At 36.9% G+C, this 23,992-nt stretch overlaps 2 protein-coding genes across 3 annotated transcripts in view; both read left to right on the top strand.

Annotated features, from left to right (window-relative positions):
• bcr (BCR activator of RhoGEF and GTPase) overlaps nt 1-17,975 on the top strand; it is an 84,431-nt gene extending 66,456 nt beyond the window's left edge. Inside the window, exons 9-23 of the mRNA XM_024299160.2 lie at nt 2,090-2,211; nt 3,522-3,687; nt 3,761-3,883; nt 3,968-4,043; nt 4,121-4,225; nt 4,424-4,498; nt 4,642-4,739; nt 7,170-7,301; nt 9,200-9,259; nt 9,481-9,590; nt 10,651-10,790; nt 11,457-11,591; nt 11,674-11,779; nt 13,318-13,480; nt 13,557-17,975. Coding sequence (XP_024154928.1) covers nt 2,090-2,211; nt 3,522-3,687; nt 3,761-3,883; nt 3,968-4,043; nt 4,121-4,225; nt 4,424-4,498; nt 4,642-4,739; nt 7,170-7,301; nt 9,200-9,259; nt 9,481-9,590; nt 10,651-10,790; nt 11,457-11,591; nt 11,674-11,779; nt 13,318-13,480; nt 13,557-13,646 — 1,701 coding nt within the window. The 3' untranslated portion in view covers nt 13,647-17,975. The remainder of the gene's footprint in view (nt 1-2,089; nt 2,212-3,521; nt 3,688-3,760; nt 3,884-3,967; nt 4,044-4,120; nt 4,226-4,423; nt 4,499-4,641; nt 4,740-7,169; nt 7,302-9,199; nt 9,260-9,480; nt 9,591-10,650; nt 10,791-11,456; nt 11,592-11,673; nt 11,780-13,317; nt 13,481-13,556) is intronic.
• Nucleotides 17,976-23,187: 5,212 nt separating this feature from the next.
• Nucleotides 23,188-23,992, top strand: part of LOC112162765 (adenosine receptor A2b) — a gene marked incomplete in the record, with an annotated part of 7,462 nt that continues 6,657 nt past the window's right edge. Inside the window, 2 exon segments of one of the 2 annotated variants that reach the window (XM_024298649.2) lie at nt 23,188-23,510; nt 23,780-23,925. 2 annotated transcript variants of the gene reach the window in all.

The raw sequence follows: 23,992 nt of genomic DNA, 5'->3' as shown, positions 1-23,992 counted from the left end.
AAAAAAAAAAACAAAAAAAACGGTGTTGTTTTCAAGGACATAGTTTCTGCTGAGCTGCAGGAGTTAATTCACCTTTGAGTTGTGGGTGAGTCTGTTGGTGCAGAGTAATCCCACCCCCACTTCCCGTCATCCATCTGTTTACTAGCTCTCCTGCTAGCTTACAGCCCCTCACAACCCCAACCTAACATCACCAGTGCAACAAAAATGGTGAGAAATATTGGAGCCATCCAGCTCCAGATGCCTGCTTGGATGAGGAAAACAAAGCTACTCGTCACTTATACACTCTTTGTCAAACTGCATTTGTTCATCTGCTCTTGATTCACAAGTATTTGAACAAAGATATACTCAGAAATGCCATTTTTAAGCTTAATTTTCTTTGAATGTGTCCTCCATCATCAGGAAGTGCCACAAGAAAAATGTTAAAAAAAAACTAAAAATTTAATTTTCATCTGAATAAGTCTTTAAAAAGTGAATATAGGTGTTTCCAGCTCTTTTTTTACATCTTCATAAGTAAATAATACAACAGAAATTAACATAGTAATGAAAGAAAGACTGATTAAATGCTGTAAAGGCTCCTATTAACTTCCTATAAACCGAGTCAAGAAGCTGAGTCTTTGGAAAAGCAGGGGAAGCTTTGGAGAGCATCTTGCAATGTTTTGACTCCCAGATGTTGGTGGTTGCCATTAAAGACAGCTGCCAAACAGAAGGGGAAAAAATCCCCAAAAGATTTCTATCACAGAACACCATCATTATCATTTAAACCTTTGTAATGCAGCTGTGAGCGTCCAACAAAGGGCATGAGAGCGTTTTAGATCCATGCCCTACTGTGGGTCATGACTGTACTCAGCTATATGGTTGCTTTGGCGACGTGTCACATGGTTTCTGTGCAGAGTCAAAACCAGTACATCTGCTCCAGCGGGACTTCCTCTCCGTGTCTGGCTCCTTCTCCTCCTCAGACACTATCACACGCTCCCTCAAGCTCCCATTCCCCTCTGCGTGTTAGTCACCTTCCTCCAACCCTTCCATCATTTACCAGCACTTTAACTCCCGGTGACACACAGTGATGCTTCTGTTGGCCAGCAGATGCCTGATCAGTGAGCGCACAAACTTTTCCTTTCATCATCATCATCAGCTCCGACCAAGAGTTTCCTGGCGATGACGGAAGCTGTCGGTGATGGTGGAGGGAGGAAGAGGAGTAGAAAACAGAGAGGAGGGGGGGGAGTCACAGACATGTTTAGTGTGTCATGGCTGGTTGTGAGCAAGTGTGATGTCATGCTTTGTGATTTTGTTGCTGGAGGGGGCGTTGAATACTTTGGATTTTAGTAATCCATACAGCCAGGATATGAAAAGGACAAAAAATTGCTTTATTTTGTTTTTATAATCAGATTAAATTAACATCAGAAGGTTGTGTTTTTTTCCACACTTGCGGGCAAACTCATATTTCTATTTTATGATTTAAAAATACATTTGGTTTAATTATCTTTGAGCGTTTTCCTTCAGTTTTATTGTCTTCTATTAAATATTTGACGAGGTAATTAGCATAAACCTTGAAAAAAAAGCGAAGTCGAATTTCTATTTGATCTAATCGGTTAAGTTTTATTTTTTTATATTATTTATGTGAGAATCTAACTGAGGTTATGGAATGTAAAATTCAGCAATTTGCAACAGAACTGTGGTTTCCACTTTCTTTTGTTTGGAGCCCTCAATCATTTCTGCTAAATGACCTTACTGCCTCCTTTTGGCAAGAAGTGGTATTACACATCTCATTATGTAGTCTGACATCAGCTATAAGTCCAGAGCACCAAATATCACTTTTTTTTCCCAACACTCATCTGTTCTGTACCATTCATTCCTATTGTCTCAAGTAAAAATATGGAAATAAAATAAATGTGCTGTGTTGGAATAAACCACATCATTTTTTAGGATTTATGGAGTTTAAACTGCAAAAAGACGTTTGCTTTTTCTTTTTCTCCTCCATGTTGATCGGGGGAGAATGAAAGCAAGTGACAGAATAAGAGTTTTAGCATGAATGCTCTGCCTTTATTACTGGTATATCCTCCTGACCTGTCGTTGTGTTTTGATGCCACAGAACCGTCAGCTCCTGAAGGACAGCTTCATGGTGGAGCTGGTTGAAGGAGCCAGGAAGCTTCGGCACGTCTTCCTCTTTACGGACTTGCTGCTCTGCGCCAAGCTGAAAAAACAGATTGGAGGGTAAATAAATAAAAATAAATTTTAAAAAAATCTTTGAACTATTTTCTTTACCTGAGTTGGCCAACAAAATGCAGAGATTTACTGCACTCTCAGGATTTGGAAGTTAAATCTACAGCGATGGCTGAGTCAGTCTCTCAGTTTTCCCTGGTTCATGTGTGTCTCTGTGGCTGAAGGCAAATTTAAGGACAGGAAGCTTCTCAAACAACTGAATACGGATGCCATCAAAAGTGTACAAAGCAACATAAAGAAAACAAGTGTTTGCTGCTACATGCTTCCATATTTGGAATTATTCTGCAAAAAGTTCCAAACTTTCAAATCAAAATCAATCCTTGTTTATATGGCACTTTCATGTAAATAGTAACACAAAGTTCTGTACACCAAAGAAATAGTATAGCACAACGATGTAAAAAATGAAATAGCCAGATTTCTAAGATGATAAAAACCACTTAAAATCACATATGAGGGATAAAGTTAGCTTAGAGTAAAAATGATGCCCAGGTTTCCAATTGTTTCTGAGAATTCTTTTAACTCCTAAAAAAGTTTTTCTTTCTTAGCTTCAGGACCAATAACTAAAATTTCCATTTTTTTTCCAATCATTTTCTGTCAATGAGTTCACATCTAAGATAAAGATAAAAAAGGTTTTTATTGGCCTTGTGTCATCAGGAGACATTGCTATCTATGTACAGCTGGATATCATCAGCATATCTATAAATACTTGTTGCTTCTGATGGCTTTCCCCATTGGAAAGTCATCAGTAACATGTAAATGTTAAAAAGTAAGGGGCCAAGGATGGAACCCTGAGATACGCCACTTTTAATTTTGTAGACCCCAGAAAAGTGTCCACATTTGCCATAAGGTTATTTAAATGAGATTGGAATTGAACCACTTAAGGATAAAGAAAAAATATATTTTTTTAGTTTATCTTGTGACATGTTTTAGGTCATATTGTTTTTTTTAGCTATTTTTGTTCAAATATGACTTGTCATGATGGAAAATTCAACATAAAGACACAAAGATCAATCATAGTCCTGATATGTGTCTTTAGAGGCTAAAAACTAAAAGCTTTGATTAGAAATCAAGGACATTTCCTAAAACATAATTTTACTTAAATCCTTAAATCAAATGACAAAAGTTTGTTTAAAATTTAGATTTTTAGACACATTAGAGCTTTTGTTCCCCGTATCTTGTCGTCCTCGTTATATTTTTTACATTATTTTATCAACTGCTTCCATCCTCACTCTGAGATAATATGTTTTCTATGGTCTTAACCACCTCTTTTCTCTTATGATTCCTTTTTAATCCTTACACAGTAAAAACCAGCAATACGACAGCAAGTGGTACATCCCCCTGACTGAGCTGACCTTCCAGAATCCCGAGGAGACGGATCCGCTTACAATCCCCCAAGTCCCCGACGAGGAGCTGGACGGCATTAAGGTCAAGATCTCACACCTCCGCAGTGAGATACAGAAAGAGAAGGTAATAGATTTGATTCTTCTTCCCAAATTCAGAAACATTTTTACAATAGATTATCTCCCGCTGTGTATCTCAGAGAGCCAACAAGGGTTCGAAAGTCATCGACCGCCTCCGGAAGAAACTGTGTGAGCAGGAGTCTCTGCTCCTGCTGATGTCCCCCAGCATGCCCCTCAGACTCTACAACAAGAATAACGGAAAGGTGACAACACTTTACTCCAAATTGCATTACTTTGTTACTTACTTTTTGCCTTCCCCTCATCCTTGAATCTCTGTTTCATTTTAGAGCTACAGCTTCCTCATTTCATCTGATTATGAGCGTGCAGAGTGGAAGGAGATCATCAAAGAGCAGCACAAGAAGTGTAAGAGTCACAGACGCTTCAGATACATTGCTTTTTACCGTGCACTGTCATTTACAGCTTCCCTGTCCACCTCCCAGGTCTAAAAACCACCTCCCTGACTTCCATGGAGTTGCAGATGCTGACCAGCTCTTGCCTCAAACTGCAAACTGTTCACCACATTCCACTTAGTATAAACAAAGATGGTAAGGCAATCCATTTATATTCTTTCTGTGCTTTGAAAAAGGTCAAGCAAAAACAAAATGAATTCTGCTTTGCAGACATGTTATCTCTGTCTAATCGTGCTCCAGAGCAAACACAGATCTGCATGTTTTTTTTTTTATTTTTATTTATATTCCCCTCTTTTTCATCTGTTTTTTTTCCTCTCTTGACTGTTTTTCCAGAGGATGAATCCTCCGGTCTCTATGGATTCCTGAATGTTATCGTCCACTCTGCCTCCGGCCTCAAACAGAGTCTGAGTGAGTCACTCCAGTTCAGATGATTAAAAGTCAAGCAAGGCAAATTACTCAGGAACGAGCAAATAGTGACTTTTTTCAGCCTTTTGCAGTCTTGTTAAATATGCAGTTACTGATTTTTTTTGTCGTTCCTTTCCCTCTATTAGATCTCTACTGCACATTGGAGGTGGACTCCTTTGGTTTCTTCTCGAATAAAGCTAAGACAAGAGTGTATCGGTACACCACTGAACCAAAATGGAATGAGGTAAAAAAATCTAAGAGTAAAATGAATAGTTAGCATAGTTATTTGCTATGAGAGATCAAGCAACTAATAATTCCTCTAAAGCTACGTTCACACCGTCCTCTGCAACACGCGTTCAAGCCGGAAAGTCAATGTTCTGTAATTTTTGGACTATAGATCGCAACTAAATATAAGACACACTGTAAATTTAAAAAGAAAAATCTTATCGTACATATATAGGCTGCTCTTCTCTATAGTGTTGTAACACTACAACAAGTGCTGGTTGGTAACTAGCTTGTTGCTGGTTTAGCGGCCTGACTGTAGTTGGAGGAAAGCTAGCGTTAGCTAACTCGTGGGGCTAACTCTCTTCCCTTTGTGCTTGAATGCAGCAGAGGTCAAAAGAAACTGGGTATCTGACTGTCTTAGAGGAGTCTTTATTACCAGCACAAAGGTACATATTGTACCAGCTCCCATTTAACCGTTCTTTAACACACAAGGGCTCCCAACTTTTGCTAGCGCTTTCTCCACAACGATACCGAAATATAGCCATTCACGAACAGACACGCTAACACTGAGGTGTAAGGAACAGTTAGATCGCATCTGAATTCTTATCCTAATTGTAGGGTCTTTTAAAGGGGTAGAGTGTTAGTTTTTTAAGGGGTATTCTTTGTGGTACTGTACTGCAAAAGAGCATTTCTTCATGTGGGTGTGCTCTGAAGCACAAAGGTTTACATTTAAATGTAAGTAATGAGTTATTGTTTCAGCATGACTTTTTAAAGTTAAAAAACTGATGTTGTTATGTATATTCCGCTGTTGATGACGTCTTCGAGCAGGAGTTTGGAGACACAAACAATGACCGAATTCCCGTCCTAATCCCTAACTACTAAAAAATATGTAGTGTTGGACTATTTAGTGCCCTAGATTTTAAAAACAATTCACAATTCAGACACCTAGCTTGTAACTTTTTTTTATCTAAACGTCACCGATTTCACACCGTGAAAATCTAATCAATACAAACACTTTACGACGTATATTTATAAATCCACTGTGTTCTGATGATGAAAATGTGGAAAGTTTGTTAAAAAAATATGCTTTTAAACACTTTTTTCCCACAAAAATTGTTCAAACGCAATGCATTGTGGTCTATGTGGTCGCTAATGTAGTGAGGATCGATGCACACTGGTTTTTCTGAACAAAAGTTGCTCTTCGCGTGCCATCACCATGACATTCATATGCATTCACACACCAGTTAAAGCCGCACCCAAGGACACAACAACAGTTGACTCGGGGGAGCGGGGATCGAAACCGCTGATCATCGACCGACAACCTCAACCACCTGAGCCGCTGCCTCCCCCAAGTGGTTTGACAAACTTTGTTCTGCCCTGTCTGGAATTAAGTTTGTCCTCTTTAGGTAATGTCATTGGTCTGGCGTGATGAGGCTAACTCTTTTCCTTTTCCGTAAAAACCTTTAAATTAGCCACGTCATTGTTTCATCCGCTGGGTACAACGTGTGTGAAAAAAGTAGGGACGTATAGTCTGGAAATTACGGTAAACAAGCATTTCGGGCTTCCGTGATCAAAATTCTCCTATTCACACATCACTATGCACATTTTTGAGAGTGTTCGGGCTCCAAATGCAAGTAGTAAGTCCATTGAATGCGCTTCGCTAGCTAAACAAGGTTAAATTTGGACCAATCAGAGACTAGGATTTGGAAGTGACGCTTGGATGACATCCCCTTAGATTCAACAAGTCAGTTATATATCAGAATAGAAAACCAAGATTGAAGCAAGATTGTCAACATTTTGCACCAAGTCTCTTCCAACTGAGGACATCCTCTAGTATCAGGTAGCAACAGTCTAGTGAATTGTGAACGTAGCATTAATCTTCTTTTACACGTTTCAAACGACACGTTTCTGACTGAAAAACTGAACCCTAGAATGTCCTTTCCTCTTTAAGCTTTTTGTCGTACCACTGACATCTGGGCTTCTTGCCATCTCCAACATTTCACACACATCTTCTTACCGTGCAGAAGCCCATAAAAAAGTCACACTACTGCATATGCAAGCAGGCATGCATAAACAATTACGGATGCGATGATGATGGCTCAGACGGACGGAGCTGGAAAACCTCTGAGGTTCAGTCAGAGGAGTATTTTTTTTTTCTAAAACAACATCGTCTTTGAGGATTTTGCTCAGCAAAGTGGAAGTAATAATAACTAATGAGGGTCTGCAGCTTGCAGTGATTCACATCTGTCCAGAAGCTAAATGAGCCAGCAGTGTGAGCTTCAGAACAATGTGCAAACCATATGCAGAGCCCTTATATAATAACAGACGTTGATGTGAAGCTTTGTTGCAACAGCAGAGCTCCTTTGTTTTCTTACCAATGTGTTTTATTATATGTGCCAGTTGGTGTTTGATGCTCAAGCTTATTTATTTTTTTTATTTTTATTTTTAGGAGTTTGAGATCGAGCTGGAGGGCTCTCAGACCCTGAGGCTCCTCTGCTATGAGAAGTGTTACAACAAGACCAAGCAGAACAAAGAGGACGGAGACGGCACAGACCGCATCATGGGGAAGGGACAGATCCCGGTATGACATGACATCACCCCCGTCCTATCAGCAGCCTCCCCGTGACTCAGTATTGACAGCAAGCTTTTTTATATTTATAAAAGAATAAAATCCACACCAACCAAAGATTGTAATAAACCTGAAGAGAAATCAGAAGATTCTTATTTGAGTGAGGTCAGAGAAGGGTCACACTAAAATATGCAAATAATGTATTTTTATATCTTCCATTAGATTACCACATTTTCAATGTTTAAAGCCCAATCCGTCACCAAAGAGAGCGCCATGAAAACTACAAAGTGCTCGCTGTAATAAAGTCCCAGAATTCTGTCGATTGCATTTATTATCCTCAGGGGTACGTTGGACAGACTGCCTGATCTGAAGCACATCCCGCATTTATATCGTCTGTGATTAGGTTGCCAGGACAACGACAGCTTGCAGCTGTCAGCGCAGATCAACACAGAAAAACAATGTTATACGCAGTCATGATTGCATTTTTGGGCACTTAGATTAAACAGGACAGGTGTGTGAGTGTTCATGCGCATTTCTTTTTCTCCAAATGACTGGAGACAAATTTGCTTCCTTGTTGTTCTCTGAACATACGGTGGCACGCTCCACCTAGCGGCTCTCTTGGTAAACCTAAGGCACTATTCCCTTTTCTGCAGATGATGTCATTGAAAACAAGCTGGCTGACTCTTTGGTGCTGCAGTGCAATTTTCTGAAATTTAAGTGAGGAGGGAATTGAATAATTCCAAAACTTTTGTTCAGCTTTGACACATTTCTGCTGCAGAAAATGATGCCCAAATGATGATTAGCTTTGCAACATCAAAATAGTCCTACTTTATGCAGTATGTTTTTTTTTAAATCTCATTTCTTTTTATTAGACTAAAAAATTTGGTGCTGCTCCTACAAATTCAGTGAAATCTCTTCAAAAATCTAACTTTTCTTCTAAATCTTCTTCATCTGAATATTTGACAGTTCTTGTTTTTCCACACTTCATCCATTTATAGAAAAGGTTATAGTTGTCGAGCAGCATATGCAGCGCCAAAGCTTCACCTGCTGCAACTGGAGAACATAATATATCGTGTTACTCAGAGCATCTCAGATAAAACAGCTCTGCGTTTGAGCATTTTCAAATAATGTAATATGGTGTGGTTTAAATTAAATCAACAGTGAAAATTCAGTTATGAGAGAAAAACAATCTGGCTTTGGAGACAACAGATGGCCATAAGGCTGAATAAAAAGACGTACTGTCAGTTAAAAAATTCTCTACCTGTGTATTATGAAACTTTAACCTCTTTGTATCCAGCTATAAAAAATCACTTGTGTTTTTTCTTTCAATATAGGTGTTAAATTAAGGTCATTTTTGAGCCTAAGTGGTTCGATCCATATTTGCATGAAGGGGTTAAGTTATGCTGAACATTGCAAATTCATTTATTATGTGGCTAAAATACCAAAAAGATGTCAAATATGGGTTTTAACTTAAAAAAACATTAAAAACATATTTCTTAAAAGTGCTTAAGATAGGCAACAATGTGTAAATTTACCTTTAACACAACAAATATATTTTCTAAGCATAAAGCTGCTTTCTTTTTGAAAGAAAATTGTTTGATGGTCTCACACTTGGAGTTAGAGCAGAGTGATATTTAATCAAATTTGTTTGGTTTTCGAAATACTATGTGACCTATTACTAAATTCATTATGAATTCTTACATTAAAATTTAGCAGAAAAAAAATAATAAATAAATATGCTAAAAATAAAAGTAAGAAAGGATTTGAAATTAATTACAAAAGTAAAATAATACATAAATTAAAAAATAACAGAAAATTTGTTTTAAATATGGCTTACTAAAGTACATTAAATCCATAGATTGGTTGGTGTAGATACATGTGATGCTAAAATCCATCATTTCTTCTGCCAGCTGGAGCCTCAGACTCTCCAAGGCAAAGACTGGCAGAGAACAGTCATTCCTATGAATGGGGTAAGTGGGCCTTGTTACCCCAATAATCTATTCAAATTTTGTTTTTAATTTCACGCTGTGTTTATGTCCAGAAGAGATCATACCTCTTGGCAGATCTCAGTAGAAGAGTTTTCCATTTATTCAGATCACTGTGGTCAACTATGCATCTATCATAAGCATTGCAGACTTCTATAGTGAAACATGAAATACCTTAATTTGAAGTTCTTTTGTGTCCCTGTTAGATTGAGGTCAAACTTTCCATGAAGTTCACCAGCAGAGAGTTCAGCCTAAAGAGGACTCCTTCCAGGAAGCCCATGGGGGTGTTTGGTGTAAAGATCTCCTCGGTGACCAAGTAAGTTCTCTTCAAAATAAAAGAAAAGTCTGAGGACACTCAGTCACCCCCACATACACTCACACATGCACTCCTTGGGACAATCTAGAGCCGGATCCGACCCTCCAGATCATTTTATTGTGTTGTAATAAATGGCTCGATGTTATCTTGTGCTTATGTCTAACTTGTATCATTTTGACAAAATGTATTTTTATGGAGAGTGGAATATTTAAAGTTATTTAATGTTTATGTTGATTTATTCTTGAATAATATTCCTGCATTTTTATTATTCATAATTATGTTTAAAAGTTACAGTTTAAAGTTTTAAAAATTGGCATTTTGATAGCTTTTTGGACTATTTTGGAGCTTAGATAATATTTCAGCTACATGCTAGCTGTTTTAAGTTTTTAGGCTATTTTAAAATGTAGTTATTTTTTCAGCTACATGCTAACTGTTTTGACTAACCTACGTTTTTGTTTTGTTTTTTTGTTTGTTTTTTAGCCTAATTTGCTAATTTTATCTGGTTATTAGCTTCATTGATTTCATCTATCAGCTTCAATGTTTTTAGCTATTAATTTCAGTGTCTTCAGCTATCAGCACCATCACCTTCAGCAGCCCATGAATGTATGGGGAGAGCAGAGAGGACCCAGGCGGGATTTGAACCAGGGTCTTATGACTGTGATCCGAGCAGCCCACATTTTACTCTTTGTTATATTTTTGATCTTACATAAGTAATGTTTTTTTGCTTTTTTTTGGTAAAACTTCATTTATTTACAAGTTTACCACCATTCCTATAGGAGTTTTTGCTTTGTATTGAAAAAAAAGTTAGCTCAATGCTTTACTGAAATAACTCAAAAATATTTATATGAAACTATTTGGGATATTTTAGAACTTTTAGTTTTTGTGTCAGTGAACATGTCAACAAGACAAACTTGAAAATTAGATGGCCAGAAGCATCTGGGTTTTTTCTGTTAATCAAAAGTGAAATAATAACTCAAATAACAATTTCAGCTTTTTTTTTTATTCATTAATGGAAATTGTTCGTCTTTCTTCCCCCCCTGTGCGTTTTGTCTTCATTTAGGCGAGAGCGCTCCAAGGTGCCCTACATAGTTCGGCAGTGCTTGGAGGAGATAGAGCGGAGGGGAATGGAGGAGGTGGGAATATACCGCGTCTCCGGAGTGGCCACTGACATTCAGGCTCTGAAGACTGCCTTCGACACCAGTGAGTTCCATTCTGATCCACCTACAGTCCTTTTCCTGATCAAAGCAGAAGTTTAGACTCAGAAACCGTTCTTTTCTTACTATCTAAATATAAATCCGCCTTAAGCTTTTCCTTTTTCATCACTAAAGTCATTTATATTTGATATATTTTGAAAAAAAGAGAATATTTTGGAGAGTTTTGCTCTCAAAATGTAAAGAAATTATTTAGGATTTAACCAATTTTGACACCAGAGGAATAGAAAAATTTTGATTTTATTTCTTTGTAGTAAACTTTTTCTTTAATTTTTACTGAAAAAACAAGTGCTTACAGGTGAACTTTCCCTCTGAAAAGATGCTTTCTATCACTTATCAGTAATTCTCAGCATGTGTACCACTGTTCTCTGCTCCAGACAGAGATCGGTTGAAGCTCGGTAGCTGTTATCATGACGATCCATCACCCATAGTCTGCTTTTTGTGAAGAAAAACTAATTTAAACTTGAAAACCTAAAAAAGATTAAAGTACTAATAGATTATTTATTTTTTTTCCAAGTGAACATCCTGTCTGGCCTAACAATAAAAAAAGGTTATTACGCAGTATATGAAAACGTCTACTTCCAACTGTTAGTTATATGGAATTATTTTTGTTTTTGCCACTTTTTTTAACGTTTTCCTCACAATTCTTTCACAGATAACAAAGACGTATCGGTGATGATGAGTGAGATGGACGTGAACGCCATTGCGGGGACCCTGAAGCTGTACTTCAGAGAGCTGCCCGAGCCCCTCTTCACCGATGAGCTCTATCCTAACTTCACAGGCGGAATCAGTGAGACTCCAGTCTTCTCCATCGTGTATTAGAGCAGCAGCACACGCAGAGATGTAAGCGGTTCTCCTCTGTTCCTGTGCAGCCCTCTCGGACAGCGTCGCCAAGGAGAGCTGTATGCTAAACCTGCTGCTGTCGCTGCCAGAACCCAACCTCGTCACCTTCCTCTTCCTCCTGGATCACTTGAAGAGGTTTGAATCCTTTCTTTACGCGATGAACTGAACCACTAAAACGTGTATTTGAAGGAAAGTGAAGGACTTTGTCCCAATAGAGGTTTAAAACTTTCTGGATACACATCACAACATTTTGACATAAATGTTCCACAGCTTCTATATAACAATAAAAACGTTTGATATATGGGTTTATACTCCTTCAATCTGATGATTCGGTATTGAAACAATAAAATCATCTTTCTGATGAGGCAATGATGAGTTAGTGCAATACAAAATAATATTTTTATATAAGACCTGTTTAAATAGAGTAAATAAGACTGTTTCCTGTTAAAGTCCCATTCTGAACATCTTTTGATCTATTTTTCAAAAAAGAATAAACAAAATCTATGTTGTTTTCAAGGACATCAGAAATTCACCTCTGAGTTGTGGGCGGGACCATTGGCAACCCCGCCCCTCCTTGCTCTCCCCGTTGTTGAGAGCTCCCTGTTTACACATTTTTGTCTTCTCCTGATTCTAAATGATTTGAAGAAATACTCAGGAATGAAATTTGAAGCTTAATTTTCTTTATGTCATGGTTAAAAACACAAATTTAATCAAAGTTGGTCTTTAAATTTTTGAGATAAGAGTTAAGATCATCTGTAATCTCTGTTTAATGTTTCATTTGCTTTTATGTGAAATAAAACTAAGAAACTTGTATATAAAATATATATATATAAAAAAAAAAATAATTTTCCATAAAATTCTTTAAAAATAAGTTTTTAAAAATACGCATAAAAAATCTGTTTAGGCTACACTTTTGTTTTTTTTTTTGTTTTTTTTAGTATACCATTATTTAAAATATGTTTAAAACCCTAAAAGATCAAATGAGCACTCCTGTGGAGATTGTAGTTTTACATGAATGTATGGAGATTTTGAAAACTGTTGAAACATACTATTTAAATAACAGGGGATTAATCTTAAAATAGTTGTTACAAATGCTCAACTCGAAATTAAAAATGGAGGAAATTCCTTTTTTTTAATTAGCTCTTTAATAATCACAGTACAGAATTACAGCCTAAAGAAATAAACATTAGAACAAATAAAAAGGGAGGCAAAAGTCCAAGCGTGTAGTACCTGTTTCTATTTTTTTGCAGACAAAAATAATAAATTAATAAACTTTATGAAGTTGTAACACACCCACTATATAAAAAAACTCTACTTCCTCTTAAATCATATTTTTGCACCTTTCTTTAAATGTTAATTGACAGAACTTTCATTTTAATGCATTAAAATATTCTGTCTTCATTTTACACATAAATACAGACTTGCACTAACCACCGTCACATTCTCTCTGTGAAAAATGTCATTTTGATTGATAAATAACACTGATTTAAATCAATAAAAGCACAAAGGATTTCCATCTCTTTTACCTTATCTAACATAATTATAGTTTTTATTCAGATTTTATTGGATTTATGTCATTTATCCATAATGACATCAACAACTGAAGTAAAATAAAACCTTTAAAAGAATGAAAACCTGTCTTGAAGTGTGTGTTGCAATCTTCCTCCGTCTAGGGTGGCAGAAAAGGAAGGAGTCAATAAGATGTCTCTCCACAACTTGGCGACGGTGTTTGGGCCGACGTTGCTGCGGCCCGCCGAGAAGGACAGCAAGATCCCCACTAACCCCACGCAGCCCATCAGCATGGGCGACAGCTGGTCCCAGGAAGTCATGGCACAGGTGACCCGCTCGCTTTCTTTTGATGTCTCATTTAAAAGCTTTTAGTATGACGCTGTAATTCTTGCTCTCCGTGCAGGTCCAGGTGTTGCTGTACTTCCTCCAGCTGGAGACCATCCCCACCCCAGACAGCAAACGGCAGAGCATCCTCTTCTCCACCGAAGTATAGAGCTAAACCGGACTCTCTCCTCAAAACTCTCAGTAGGGGGGTGGACACTGGCTCAAAGTGAGCCTTCTGTAGTGTATTTTGGAACTGACCCGTTGTATTCTGCATCGCTCCTTCAGATAACTGAGCACAAGAGGGCGCCACTGAGCCTCACGAGGACTTCAAGTCAACGCCATTTGTTCAAAACTTGATTTAGTGTCATTTCTCAGACCGTTTTTTCCTGACACATGTCCTATCAGCTATGAAAGCTGAAGAAGTTGAATTTAGCAGAAAATCATTACATCATTTTTTTTGACAATCTTTCAACTTTCATCTTTTCCCTTCATTTCTGTGTCCTGAAAAACACAGGAAGGCCAGAAACCTCGTGAAGTGTTTACAGCGTAAACAAACCCGCACGACAAAAGTATCTTAGAAATATAAAGAGCTCCAGTGCTCTTTGTTTTATTTGCAACCAGAGGAGGAAATTCCCTTCTGTTTGTGTTGTTTTCATCACCAGGTAGTTTTCAGCTTAAATACGCAGGAAGCAATATATTTTCTAACATAGAAACTGTTTGTGACAGAATGTGCATCGTGTGGTAACAAAAGACGTCTTACTTACCAAACTGAATCGGGTTTTTGTCTCTTAAAAAAGGGACAAATACAGAAAAAGTTCCTGTAAATAACCTTTTTTAAGTCATAAGTTGCTGTTATTTTAACTTATTTGAAGTCTGGTTTTCTATGGGAACTTTCCTTCTTAGCTTTGAATTAAGGTAAAAAAAGAACATCTGCTCGCCCATTCATGTTTCTCTGAAGGTAACGCTCTCCTCCTCCTCATTGTTTGCTGCTGTAGAAAAGGCACAAGCTCTTTAACTGCTGGGAGATCCTCAGCCGCCTGTCTGTCTGGTGTAGACTTTATGCAAGGTCCTGATATAGCACATCTGAACCAATTTGGGTCTCCTTTTTTTTTGTACGATTTCATTTCGGGCTCCGGAGGCGCAATTTCACAACTACTGTATGAAAATTCAAGTGGCCTAAGCACCCTGCATTAATGTCCAATGAAGAGCAAATCTGAAGGCATTTTTCCTTTACGTGTTTCACAAATAAGTTGATCATTTTCTGACTCTAAGTCATGCTTTTACTCAAATTTTCTTTGCCACTGGTTAACATGCAGGCATGTTTTATGTAGTTTTTTTTTTTATTTTGTTTAACATTCCAGAGGATTTTATTTTTCTGGCTAGTGTAACCATGCAGGCTGTGATTTACACCCGTCAGACGCGACATGAAGTCCATTCGCTTTAGATCGCTGCTTTATGTCTCTGACTGGATTAGTATACAAAAAAAAACTAATAACGACGATACACATTTTCATTTAAAACGACACAGATCCTCAATTGCTTTTAGATCTTTGGGGCTCTGGATCTTTCTCCAACGCTAAATCTCATAGAAAAATATGTGTCGGAAAATGAATTGCTTCCATTTGCTTACTTTGTTTTAAGGCAAAAAGTTTTTAGTTTTGGAGTTAATGAGCATAAGAATTAGGTTGGAAGCAATGATGCATTTACATGCATCCTGTGGTTTTTATTATGAATCAAACAAAGTTTTTATTTTAATACTTTTGTCTGATTTTGCTTTTCTACTATGACTTAGTCACTTCATCTGAACGAAAACTTCTCCCAGCCCTTCTTTCAAACATCCTACTCTGCCGTCACAAGTCCTGCTCCACCCTATTGTGCCTCAACACTCAAGTGTTTGGAGTCAGTCAAAACTCTCACAGTGTAAACCTTCTTTCCCCGTTGCCTTTGTTGAAGCGCCCGCGTGTCTCTGACAGGCTAAGACAGGACCTTACTTTGAAGCATGGTCTTAGCTCCATCGGTGGAGAAGCCTTTGGAGCATTTATTCCTCTATCACTGCTAGAAACAGGCATTTCTATCCGCCTGAGAGGCCAACCGAATCCTAAGAGAAGACCATGCATGTTAAAAAAATGTTGCTTTCTATGGAGCCCTGGACATGACAATATAAAAAAACTAATTACTAGCCTTTTGTGTACACAAATTAGTATTTTGTATGCAAAAATTTACACTTTGTGCACACTAATTAGCATTTTGTTTGCACAAATTAGTTTCAATGCATAAATTAGCAATGTGTGTGAGCATATTAGCTTTTTTGTGGGCACAACTTAGCATTTTGTTCACACTAATTAGCATTTTGGTTGCAAGAATTAGCATTTTGTGCACACAAATTGGTATTTGCGCCCACAAATTAGCATTTTTATGGATTAATTGGAAATGTTTGTGTTTGTACACGCGTCAGCTTTTTTTTTTGCATACATTAACAATGTGTGCACAGATGACCATTTTTGTATGCACAATTAAGCATTTTTCGGACTCAAATTATCATTTTGTTTGGACAATTCCATATTTTGTGTGCACATATTTGCTTTTTTATGCATACATTAGAAAAGTGTGTGAACAAGTTAACATTTTTGTGCATATTAATCAGCATTTTGTGCACATTAATTAGCATTTTATGAGCAGGAATTAATATTTTGTACTCACAAATTAGCATTTTAATGCGCAATGTGTGCACAAATGAGCAATTTTATGTTTACAAATAAGCATTTTGTGTGGAAAAATTTGCCATCTTGTGTTCACAAATTTGCATTTTGTGAGCACAAATAAGCATTTCAATCAATCAATATGCTTTATTTATGTGTACAAATGTGTCTTTTGTGAGCACAAATTAGTATTTTAGGAAGTAGGAACTGATGATGCTAAAATACTAATTTGTGGCCCAAAATGTTTTAATTTCTGCTCACTAAATACTTTTGAAATGTAAGTTTTTGGCCAAAACTATATAATTGTGTAGCAGAAATACTCAATGGTAGCGAAAAATTAACAATTTGAAGGAACAATTTGTAATGATTTTGAATATCATCTCGGCTCCGTAGCCTCCCTAATATAAATTGTATATTTTATGTTTTATACGAAACAAATTGTGAGAACACTGTCTATTAGCAGTAATGGAAACATAACAAGATGTTAAATTTATTATTATTTATCCGATTGTAAACTTCAGTCCTACTTCTTTATTAGCATTGTAATAATATTGCCGTGCCCTGGTCAGATTTTTCTTACTGTTTTACTAATGAACGTTTTAAAATGAACTAGTCAAGTAGTAAGCTTAAAAATACACAAACAGATTTAATGCTATTTGGTTTTCTTAATATATTTTGACAATTATCAATACAATTTGATCATCACTAGTGCAAAAAAGTCTTCTCAGTGATATTGAATAAATGCTCCAAGGGCTTTAAATGAGTGTTTTACCTGACTGTGATGCTGGTTGACTGAAGCTGTGTTGAAGTTAACAGACACAGCTTTGTCTCTTCTATTGCCTTCTGCTTTTTTTTTCTTTCTATTTTTATTATTTTTTTATTTATACGTCTCCCCACTTTAGCATAGGACAGTCTTCTGGGTGTTTTTTTTTATTTATAGCTAAATTCTGTCTAATATCAAAATGCAATTTGTTTTTATTTTGTGCACTTTGTTAAGAAGAATCTGAATCTGTCTGTGGTGCTTGATTTGGAGAAGGATTTCGTTTCAGATTTAGCTTGTGTCATCGGCAAACTGGACTTTCTGATTGTTTACCTTAACGGATTTAGACGAAACTGCTCCTATTTTTTTTCATGGGTTTGTATACTATGTATTATAATAGACCAAACATAATTAGCTTTCTCTTTAATTTATTGTGGTGTTCACTGGTTTATGCTCTTTGAGGTTCCAGCTGGTTCACCGTTAGTCTCTTTGGAAATTTGAAGTGTAAGTCTGTGGTAGAGGAGAGAGGAGCCTTCCGCGGCTCCAAACCGTTTCGTTGATTGTCGCTGTATCTGCATGTCCACTCATAACCTCCAACCGAGCCAAAAAGGTTAGACTTCCGGTGGACTCACACCAAGATACGGTGCATCTTGCTTTTCTAGGAAAGTTGTAAATCTTCTGCATTTATTGTACATGACCCGGTATTTATCACCACATTTCCATATTATAGGTAATTCATTCAAATGGCCGTCCGCTGCCATTTCTTGAACAAGAACTGGGACTTCTCTAGGGAATATTGTAGGTTGTTTTATTAGTCATGCCTACATGTAAAGGTTGAGGAGAAGTCCCGACGACCAACCACAAATGCTCTCTTTTTAGTCCTCAATTTTTGACTCTTCTACTTGTTAAATATTCTGTGTCCTGCTTGTAGAACTGTAAAAAGTCAAGTATTCTGAGGTCAAACATGTTTGGGAAGCATTTGCAGCCTATGTTTGCACACAAAAACAATGTCAAATAAAATCTCCTGTATGAACATAAATATTTTTGTTGTGTGTCTTACTTTAGAAACATGCAGTTTTAAGTCCCACGTCAGAACCATGACATTATGGGTCGAGGGGGGATTTTCTTTATATTTTACCCCCAAATAATTCAGTAGGTTTTGGCACAAAATATTTGAAAAGTTTACAGCTAATGTTCATTCGAATTCTAAACCTGTTTGAATCCCTTTGCTGGAGGTTGCTGGAGCCTAACCTTGTTACTTGTGGGTGGAGGTGGGGTACCCCCCCACGACAGGTTTGTTGCAGGGCCCCAACCATACCATTTTTACTTAAAATAAAGGAAAACAGTATTTTTGGATTTGAAGAAAGAAGCTCCTCCCACGTAATGATATCCAGTTGTTTTTCTGTGATGTGAGACTGGGAGTTGATGGAGGTACAAAGGGTCACGGTGCATTAGGAGGCCCGCATGCTGGCGCACCTCACAGCGATAAGACTCTGGTTCAAGCATGAAACTTCAGCTTCTCCTCGTCCAAAAACAGGCTTCATAATTTCAGTTAATACCTCTAAATTACCCTTAGGTGTGCTGTGAGTGTGTGGCCCTGCGACAGACTGGGAGGTGTACACCACCTTTGCCCCTCAATAGCCGGGTTCAACTTGTTTCAGCCCTGAACTTCAGTAAATCTTCAATAATTGTGTTTTTCTAGAAGAAACAGTGTGTTTGAAGATTGCCTAATAAAATGATGAGAGGCCTGCTGCTAATGTAATCTCAAAATAATTATTTTCCCTCTATTGATTGCTTAAACTTTGTCTTAAAATGATTTGTAAATTCAAGTTGCGATGAACAATGCCAGCAATTTTCATGGAGCAATCAACAATTTGTTGAAATTCTTATCAGATGAAGGTTAATTAATCGTAAATAATGTAAAAACAGAACCCCATTTTTATTTTGATGTCTCTGTGTCGCCCTCTTCTGGCTGTTATCACCCAAACTAGCTGTTTTTATGACTGGTTTTCTTGTTGTTAGTGTATTACCAGCCTTTTACCTCCACAGTACGGAGATTTATATATTTTAAAATATATATTTATACTTAAATATTCTTTTAATAAAAGAGAAATGCAGTATTTGAGATCATGTATTGTTGTCTATCATAGATAGTAAATCAGTGAATAAAAAAGTTAATGAGACTTAAAAGTGCCTGTTTATCACTTAATTCTTTATTCGGGAGATCATTAAAGGTTAAGATTTATGATGTGGTCATAAAAACGTATGATGGAACCAAGCGGGGCACCAGACTGGAATCTTTTACATAACAAATACGCCCACGCAGCATGTGATGCAAAAACATGTTTAGACAGCATCAGGTTGGGACTCGCAGTTAAACTCTCGAGTTGTGAAAAGTACATCTCAGTACCTTAATCTTTATTCAAATATATATATATATATATATATATATATATAAAAAATGTATATTCAAATATCTTTGACTTTGCTAAACCAACAATCCTCAGACAGAAACAAAGCACAAAAAGTTTGGAAATTTCTGGATTTTTTTTTTGTTTTTTTCTTGGAGGAACAATACTCATCTGAAATGAATCACAGAGTTGAAAAGCTTTTTTTAAACTTGTGAATCAAACGACGTGTGTTAGGAAAATGTGTTTGTGGGTCTCCATGACAAATTTGCCAAATCGTTTGTGCCTAAAACAGATTGTATTGCTGTTGTGTTTAGCCTTTGGTGCTCCAGCTTGACCTCATGAACCATTCAGTGCTTTGAAAATCAGCAATGGCTGATCCAAATGAAGCCGTGTGATAGGAAAACTTCAAGCATTGTTGTTTGGGGAGAACCCAAGTACCATCTACTGTATTAACGGTTACAGTTATGGAGTTTTAGCTCCTGAGTTTGATGTTCTTTGACTTGCCATAACTTTTCATCATAACTCCAGCAGATAACAGATGAAAAGTTACGGTTTGCTAACGATATTATTACCTTATTATTATTAACTATTTCCCTTTCAGAACCTAATAGGGGCGGACGAATCAATCTGAGTATCAAGGTGAAGTATCAATACTAGCATGAAGAGATCGATACTTTTGTCAGAGTTTATCTTCAATAGCTTAAATTTACTTACAGAGTTCATTCAAATGAAGCGTCTATCTGTCTGCAGTGTTGCCAGGTTGGACAAAAAACACCCCAATTTGAGTAAATAGTAAATGTAGAGCGGAGTCATTAAGGAGCCACATATTTACACCGATGGCAGGATTTTTTTTGATGTGCGTATATTATGATATTTGTTTTGGCATTGTCTTTTTTTCCCCACTTTTTTCCACTTGTGACTATGATATTTTATTAACGCTGTTATTTAAAATTATATATATTTGTGGTGCTGTTTGAATAACATTTTAGTGGCACTTTTGCTTTAGTAAATCTTATGTCATTATTAATATACATGTTTTGTATTTGATGTATGTTCAGTTCTAATTCAAGCTGTTGTAATTAGTTATTTAACATCTTTATTTGCCAAAAGTATCTATCCTGTGTTTTATTATACACTTAATTAACAAAAAATTGTGCATTATCAAAATTATTCTGTAATTAAACATTTCAAGAGAAAAAGATAAATATTGGTGATACTAGACCTGTAATTACTTGCTATCAGATTGATACCCAAACTCCCAGTATCACCCTAGTACCTAAATACCACAGATTTTCTTTCACAGATTTGCAGTAAAAGTTTGCAGTAAATTCTGCAACTTTAAGTGCTAGAAGAGCCAGCTGGTCCAGTTTCTTACAGACTAGAAACCCAATGAGAGACAGAAAATCCCACCTTTCTGCTTAAAGAAATATGTTTATATTTAATTACTTTAAGGCTGTAATAAAAAGTAGCTTCTAAAAATGTACAACAATTCTATGATAACAGTGTTATATTACTTTAACTTTTGAGAGCAGCACATCCTTTCAAAATATGTCAATTAAGATCCTGCTGCATAAGATTTGCATTTGTACTCCTGTCTTTGAGCAGCATGGACATAAGGCAAGAATGTGAGTTTAAATTCAGTCTAATTAAATACTCTGACAATAGATAAAACTTTATACATTTATTTTGCTTTGTTATCTGAGATGTGCATTTTGAAAGAAAAAAAAAATATCTTAATGCCTCTTTATTTAGTGGTTTGAAACCAAAAGACAGATCATTTTCTTTGGCTTGCTCTTCACTCAGATTGAAGATTCACTCTTCATCCCAGATTCCACACTAAATTAGGAAAAACAGCCTTTTCTATTGCTGCTCTGCTTTACTGGAATATTATTCAAAATGTTCCTCAATATGTGACTGTATTACCCTAGATTAATCTTTTATTAATTGTCATATTGTTCTTTTTATTGTATTTTATTTCTACTTTATTGTTTTAACTGTATTTATTTTCTTGTGTTGATGCCTTTCGGCCCAGGTCTCCCTTGAAAAAGAGATTAAATCTAAATGGGATTTCCTAGTAAAATAAAAGTTACCGTAAATAAATATATGAATACGTTTTACTCATGTAAGGTCACTTTGTCTTAAAAATCTGTTTAAATTGTTTGCATTTTTCCTCAAACCAGTCTGGAACCAAACTCCCTCTTCCAAGATGATGATCTCCCCCACAGACCAGGGAAGGCTCTACCTCCAGAGTGTGGAGGATGGAATGGTCCTGACGTTAAGCGCATTGGGGACTCAGATCAATGTGGAGCAGCTGGTGTCAGAGTGACCGACACTCCCATGACGTCTGACATAATAGTTGTCCTTCAGCATGAAGAGCAGCCAGACTCCTTTTTTGCTAAACGAATGTATTGTTGCACTCTTAAAACACTTGGATCATTTCTTTAGCTCAATTCTCAGGTTATTCATGCCGAAGCAAAAATTTTTGAAGCAATATTCATGTTTCTTTTTTGTTGATTTCTTTTAAACCCAATTCATTTTTTTCTTTTTTTTTTTAATTAAAATAACCTAGAAAAAAAGGTTTTAAGTCCCTTAAGCTTGGAGTTGCATTAAACACATTCCAACTTTGGTTATTTTTGAGTTGTTAGTGTGTAAATGTATTTGTTTCCTCAAAGTTTAAGCATTTAATCTAGAAAACAGTCAATAAATAACTAAAATCCCAAAATACTTGTTGATTCCAAACCTTTTAAAAAAAGAACAATTTTTCGGAGAGTAAAAATGCTAATTCCAAGAAGAATTATTATTTAAAAAATGTATTAAACGGGGGTGTAGCTACAAGGGGCCAAGCAAATATTTCCCCCCCCATTTTTTTAGTCAATATTAGCATATCCCTTGTGCTGTCTTACAGGGTCCAGATGAACCAAGCCTTGTATTGACGTGTTATCCATCCTACGACAAATGTGGATGAAAGAGGACAGGATTTCAAGTCTGTAGTAAAAATAAAAAAATCATTGGAAAAAAAATTGTTCAGTGCACTGTCTTGTGGGGTCCAGATGACCCCACTTCCAATGTCAGGATACCTAGGATAGAAGAGGGATAATTAGTGACAAACTCTAAGAAATCATAAAAACAAAAAACATGTTGTCATTGCAAAAATAAAAAAGAAATATGTTTAAATTAAATATTCAAGTCCCCCTCCAACTCTATATTTTCTATTGTACAATCGTTCCCTGTGATCTTAAAATAAAAAAATAATAATAAAAAAAGCTATGCTGTTTTAAGACATATTTTCTTCAGAGCGACAGTTGTTCTTCAGAATTTCGCCTCTGAGTTTAGGGCAGGACTTTTGCAGGAGAAGTTAGCCTCAGCTAATTTCCCATGAGCCATTTCTTTACGCTCCTTCCTGCTAGCTTACAGCCCCTCACAAGACCAATAAGGTTCTGGCAGTTGCTCGGTCACAAACCTGAGCTTTTTCAAACCCCGGGTTTCCAACACAATTTCAGAAATGCAGTTTTAATCTTAAATAATTTGTGTAAGTCTTCCATCCTGAGAAAAATGGCACAAGAACATGCTAAAAACACCAATAACCCGATTTGCAAGATTAGGTCATTAAGCCCCTCAGATTATTTGTATTGTGTATGCTCCCCCATCTGGTCTTTCAAGGTTTTCTGCACATCTTTGAACATTTTTCCCCTTAATTTGATACTTTCATTTGTAATTGCCTTCCACTCATTTCCCCTCCGAAGTCTTTTGTCCCCCTCCCGGCCCCCATATAAAATGTTCCAGCTCCGCCCCTAGTACTGAACACAAAATTCTCACTCTTTTTTTTCTTAAAAACTAAAAAACTTTCCATAGGCTTAGACTACCTGATCATAACCACTGTTGTGTTGTGCGTATTTTTACGCAGCTCCAGAGCGCGGTCTCCACTGCTGCGTAATCTTTATGTCCTCGCCATAAACGCAGCGCGCGCTGGCTGCCGGCGTGTCTGCGCAGCATCAGGAGCGGCTTCGCATCACTTTCTTCATTCCGCTTCATCTGACACATTCAAATGGGAACTCGCTGCCTTCCGCTCCGACGCGGCGTCTGCGCGCAGCCAGCGAGCAGAGCGCACATCTGAGGAAGAAATACGCAAGAAAGAAAACAGATTTTGTCTTTCCAAACATAAGGTAGGAGCTCCTCCTGTATTTTTTCACCCCTTTGAAGAATCAGGAACAAGGATTTATACATTTTATTTATTTATTTTTGAACGGTCATAAGTCTTTATCACAGCCGTTACGCAGAGAAGTAGCTTCCTGTAGTGGCTGTTAGAGCTGTTTATGTGCACTTCTAAATGATCTTTATTTTAGTTCAGATATTCTTATTTCTTGCTCCAGTGCTGTTTCAGTCGCACTCCTGTTCCAGACGCCTTTCTGTTTGTTTTGTATCTTGCTGGCAGGCTGCAATGATTGACAAGGCAGTGACAGATCCTTTCCAGCAGGATGTGCGTTTTCTTATCACATCCTCCTCCAGCTGCTTATAACTGGAAGGTGGAAAAGGCTCCATATGGGAAAAGTTTTTGCTCAATTTCTAAAGAACAGAAAGGTAAGTCAGACTTTGTTCCTTGGCTGAAATGCCTCATAAGGTCTTTTACTGCAGCTTTTCTTTTTTT

The sequence above is a fragment of the Oryzias melastigma genome, linkage group LG12, assembly GCF_002922805.2.
Source record: "Oryzias melastigma strain HK-1 linkage group LG12, ASM292280v2, whole genome shotgun sequence".
Lineage (NCBI taxonomy): Eukaryota > Metazoa > Chordata > Actinopteri > Beloniformes > Adrianichthyidae > Oryzias > Oryzias melastigma.
Note: the sequence above shows the minus strand (reverse complement) of the source record. Positions and strands in the feature narration are given on the sequence as shown.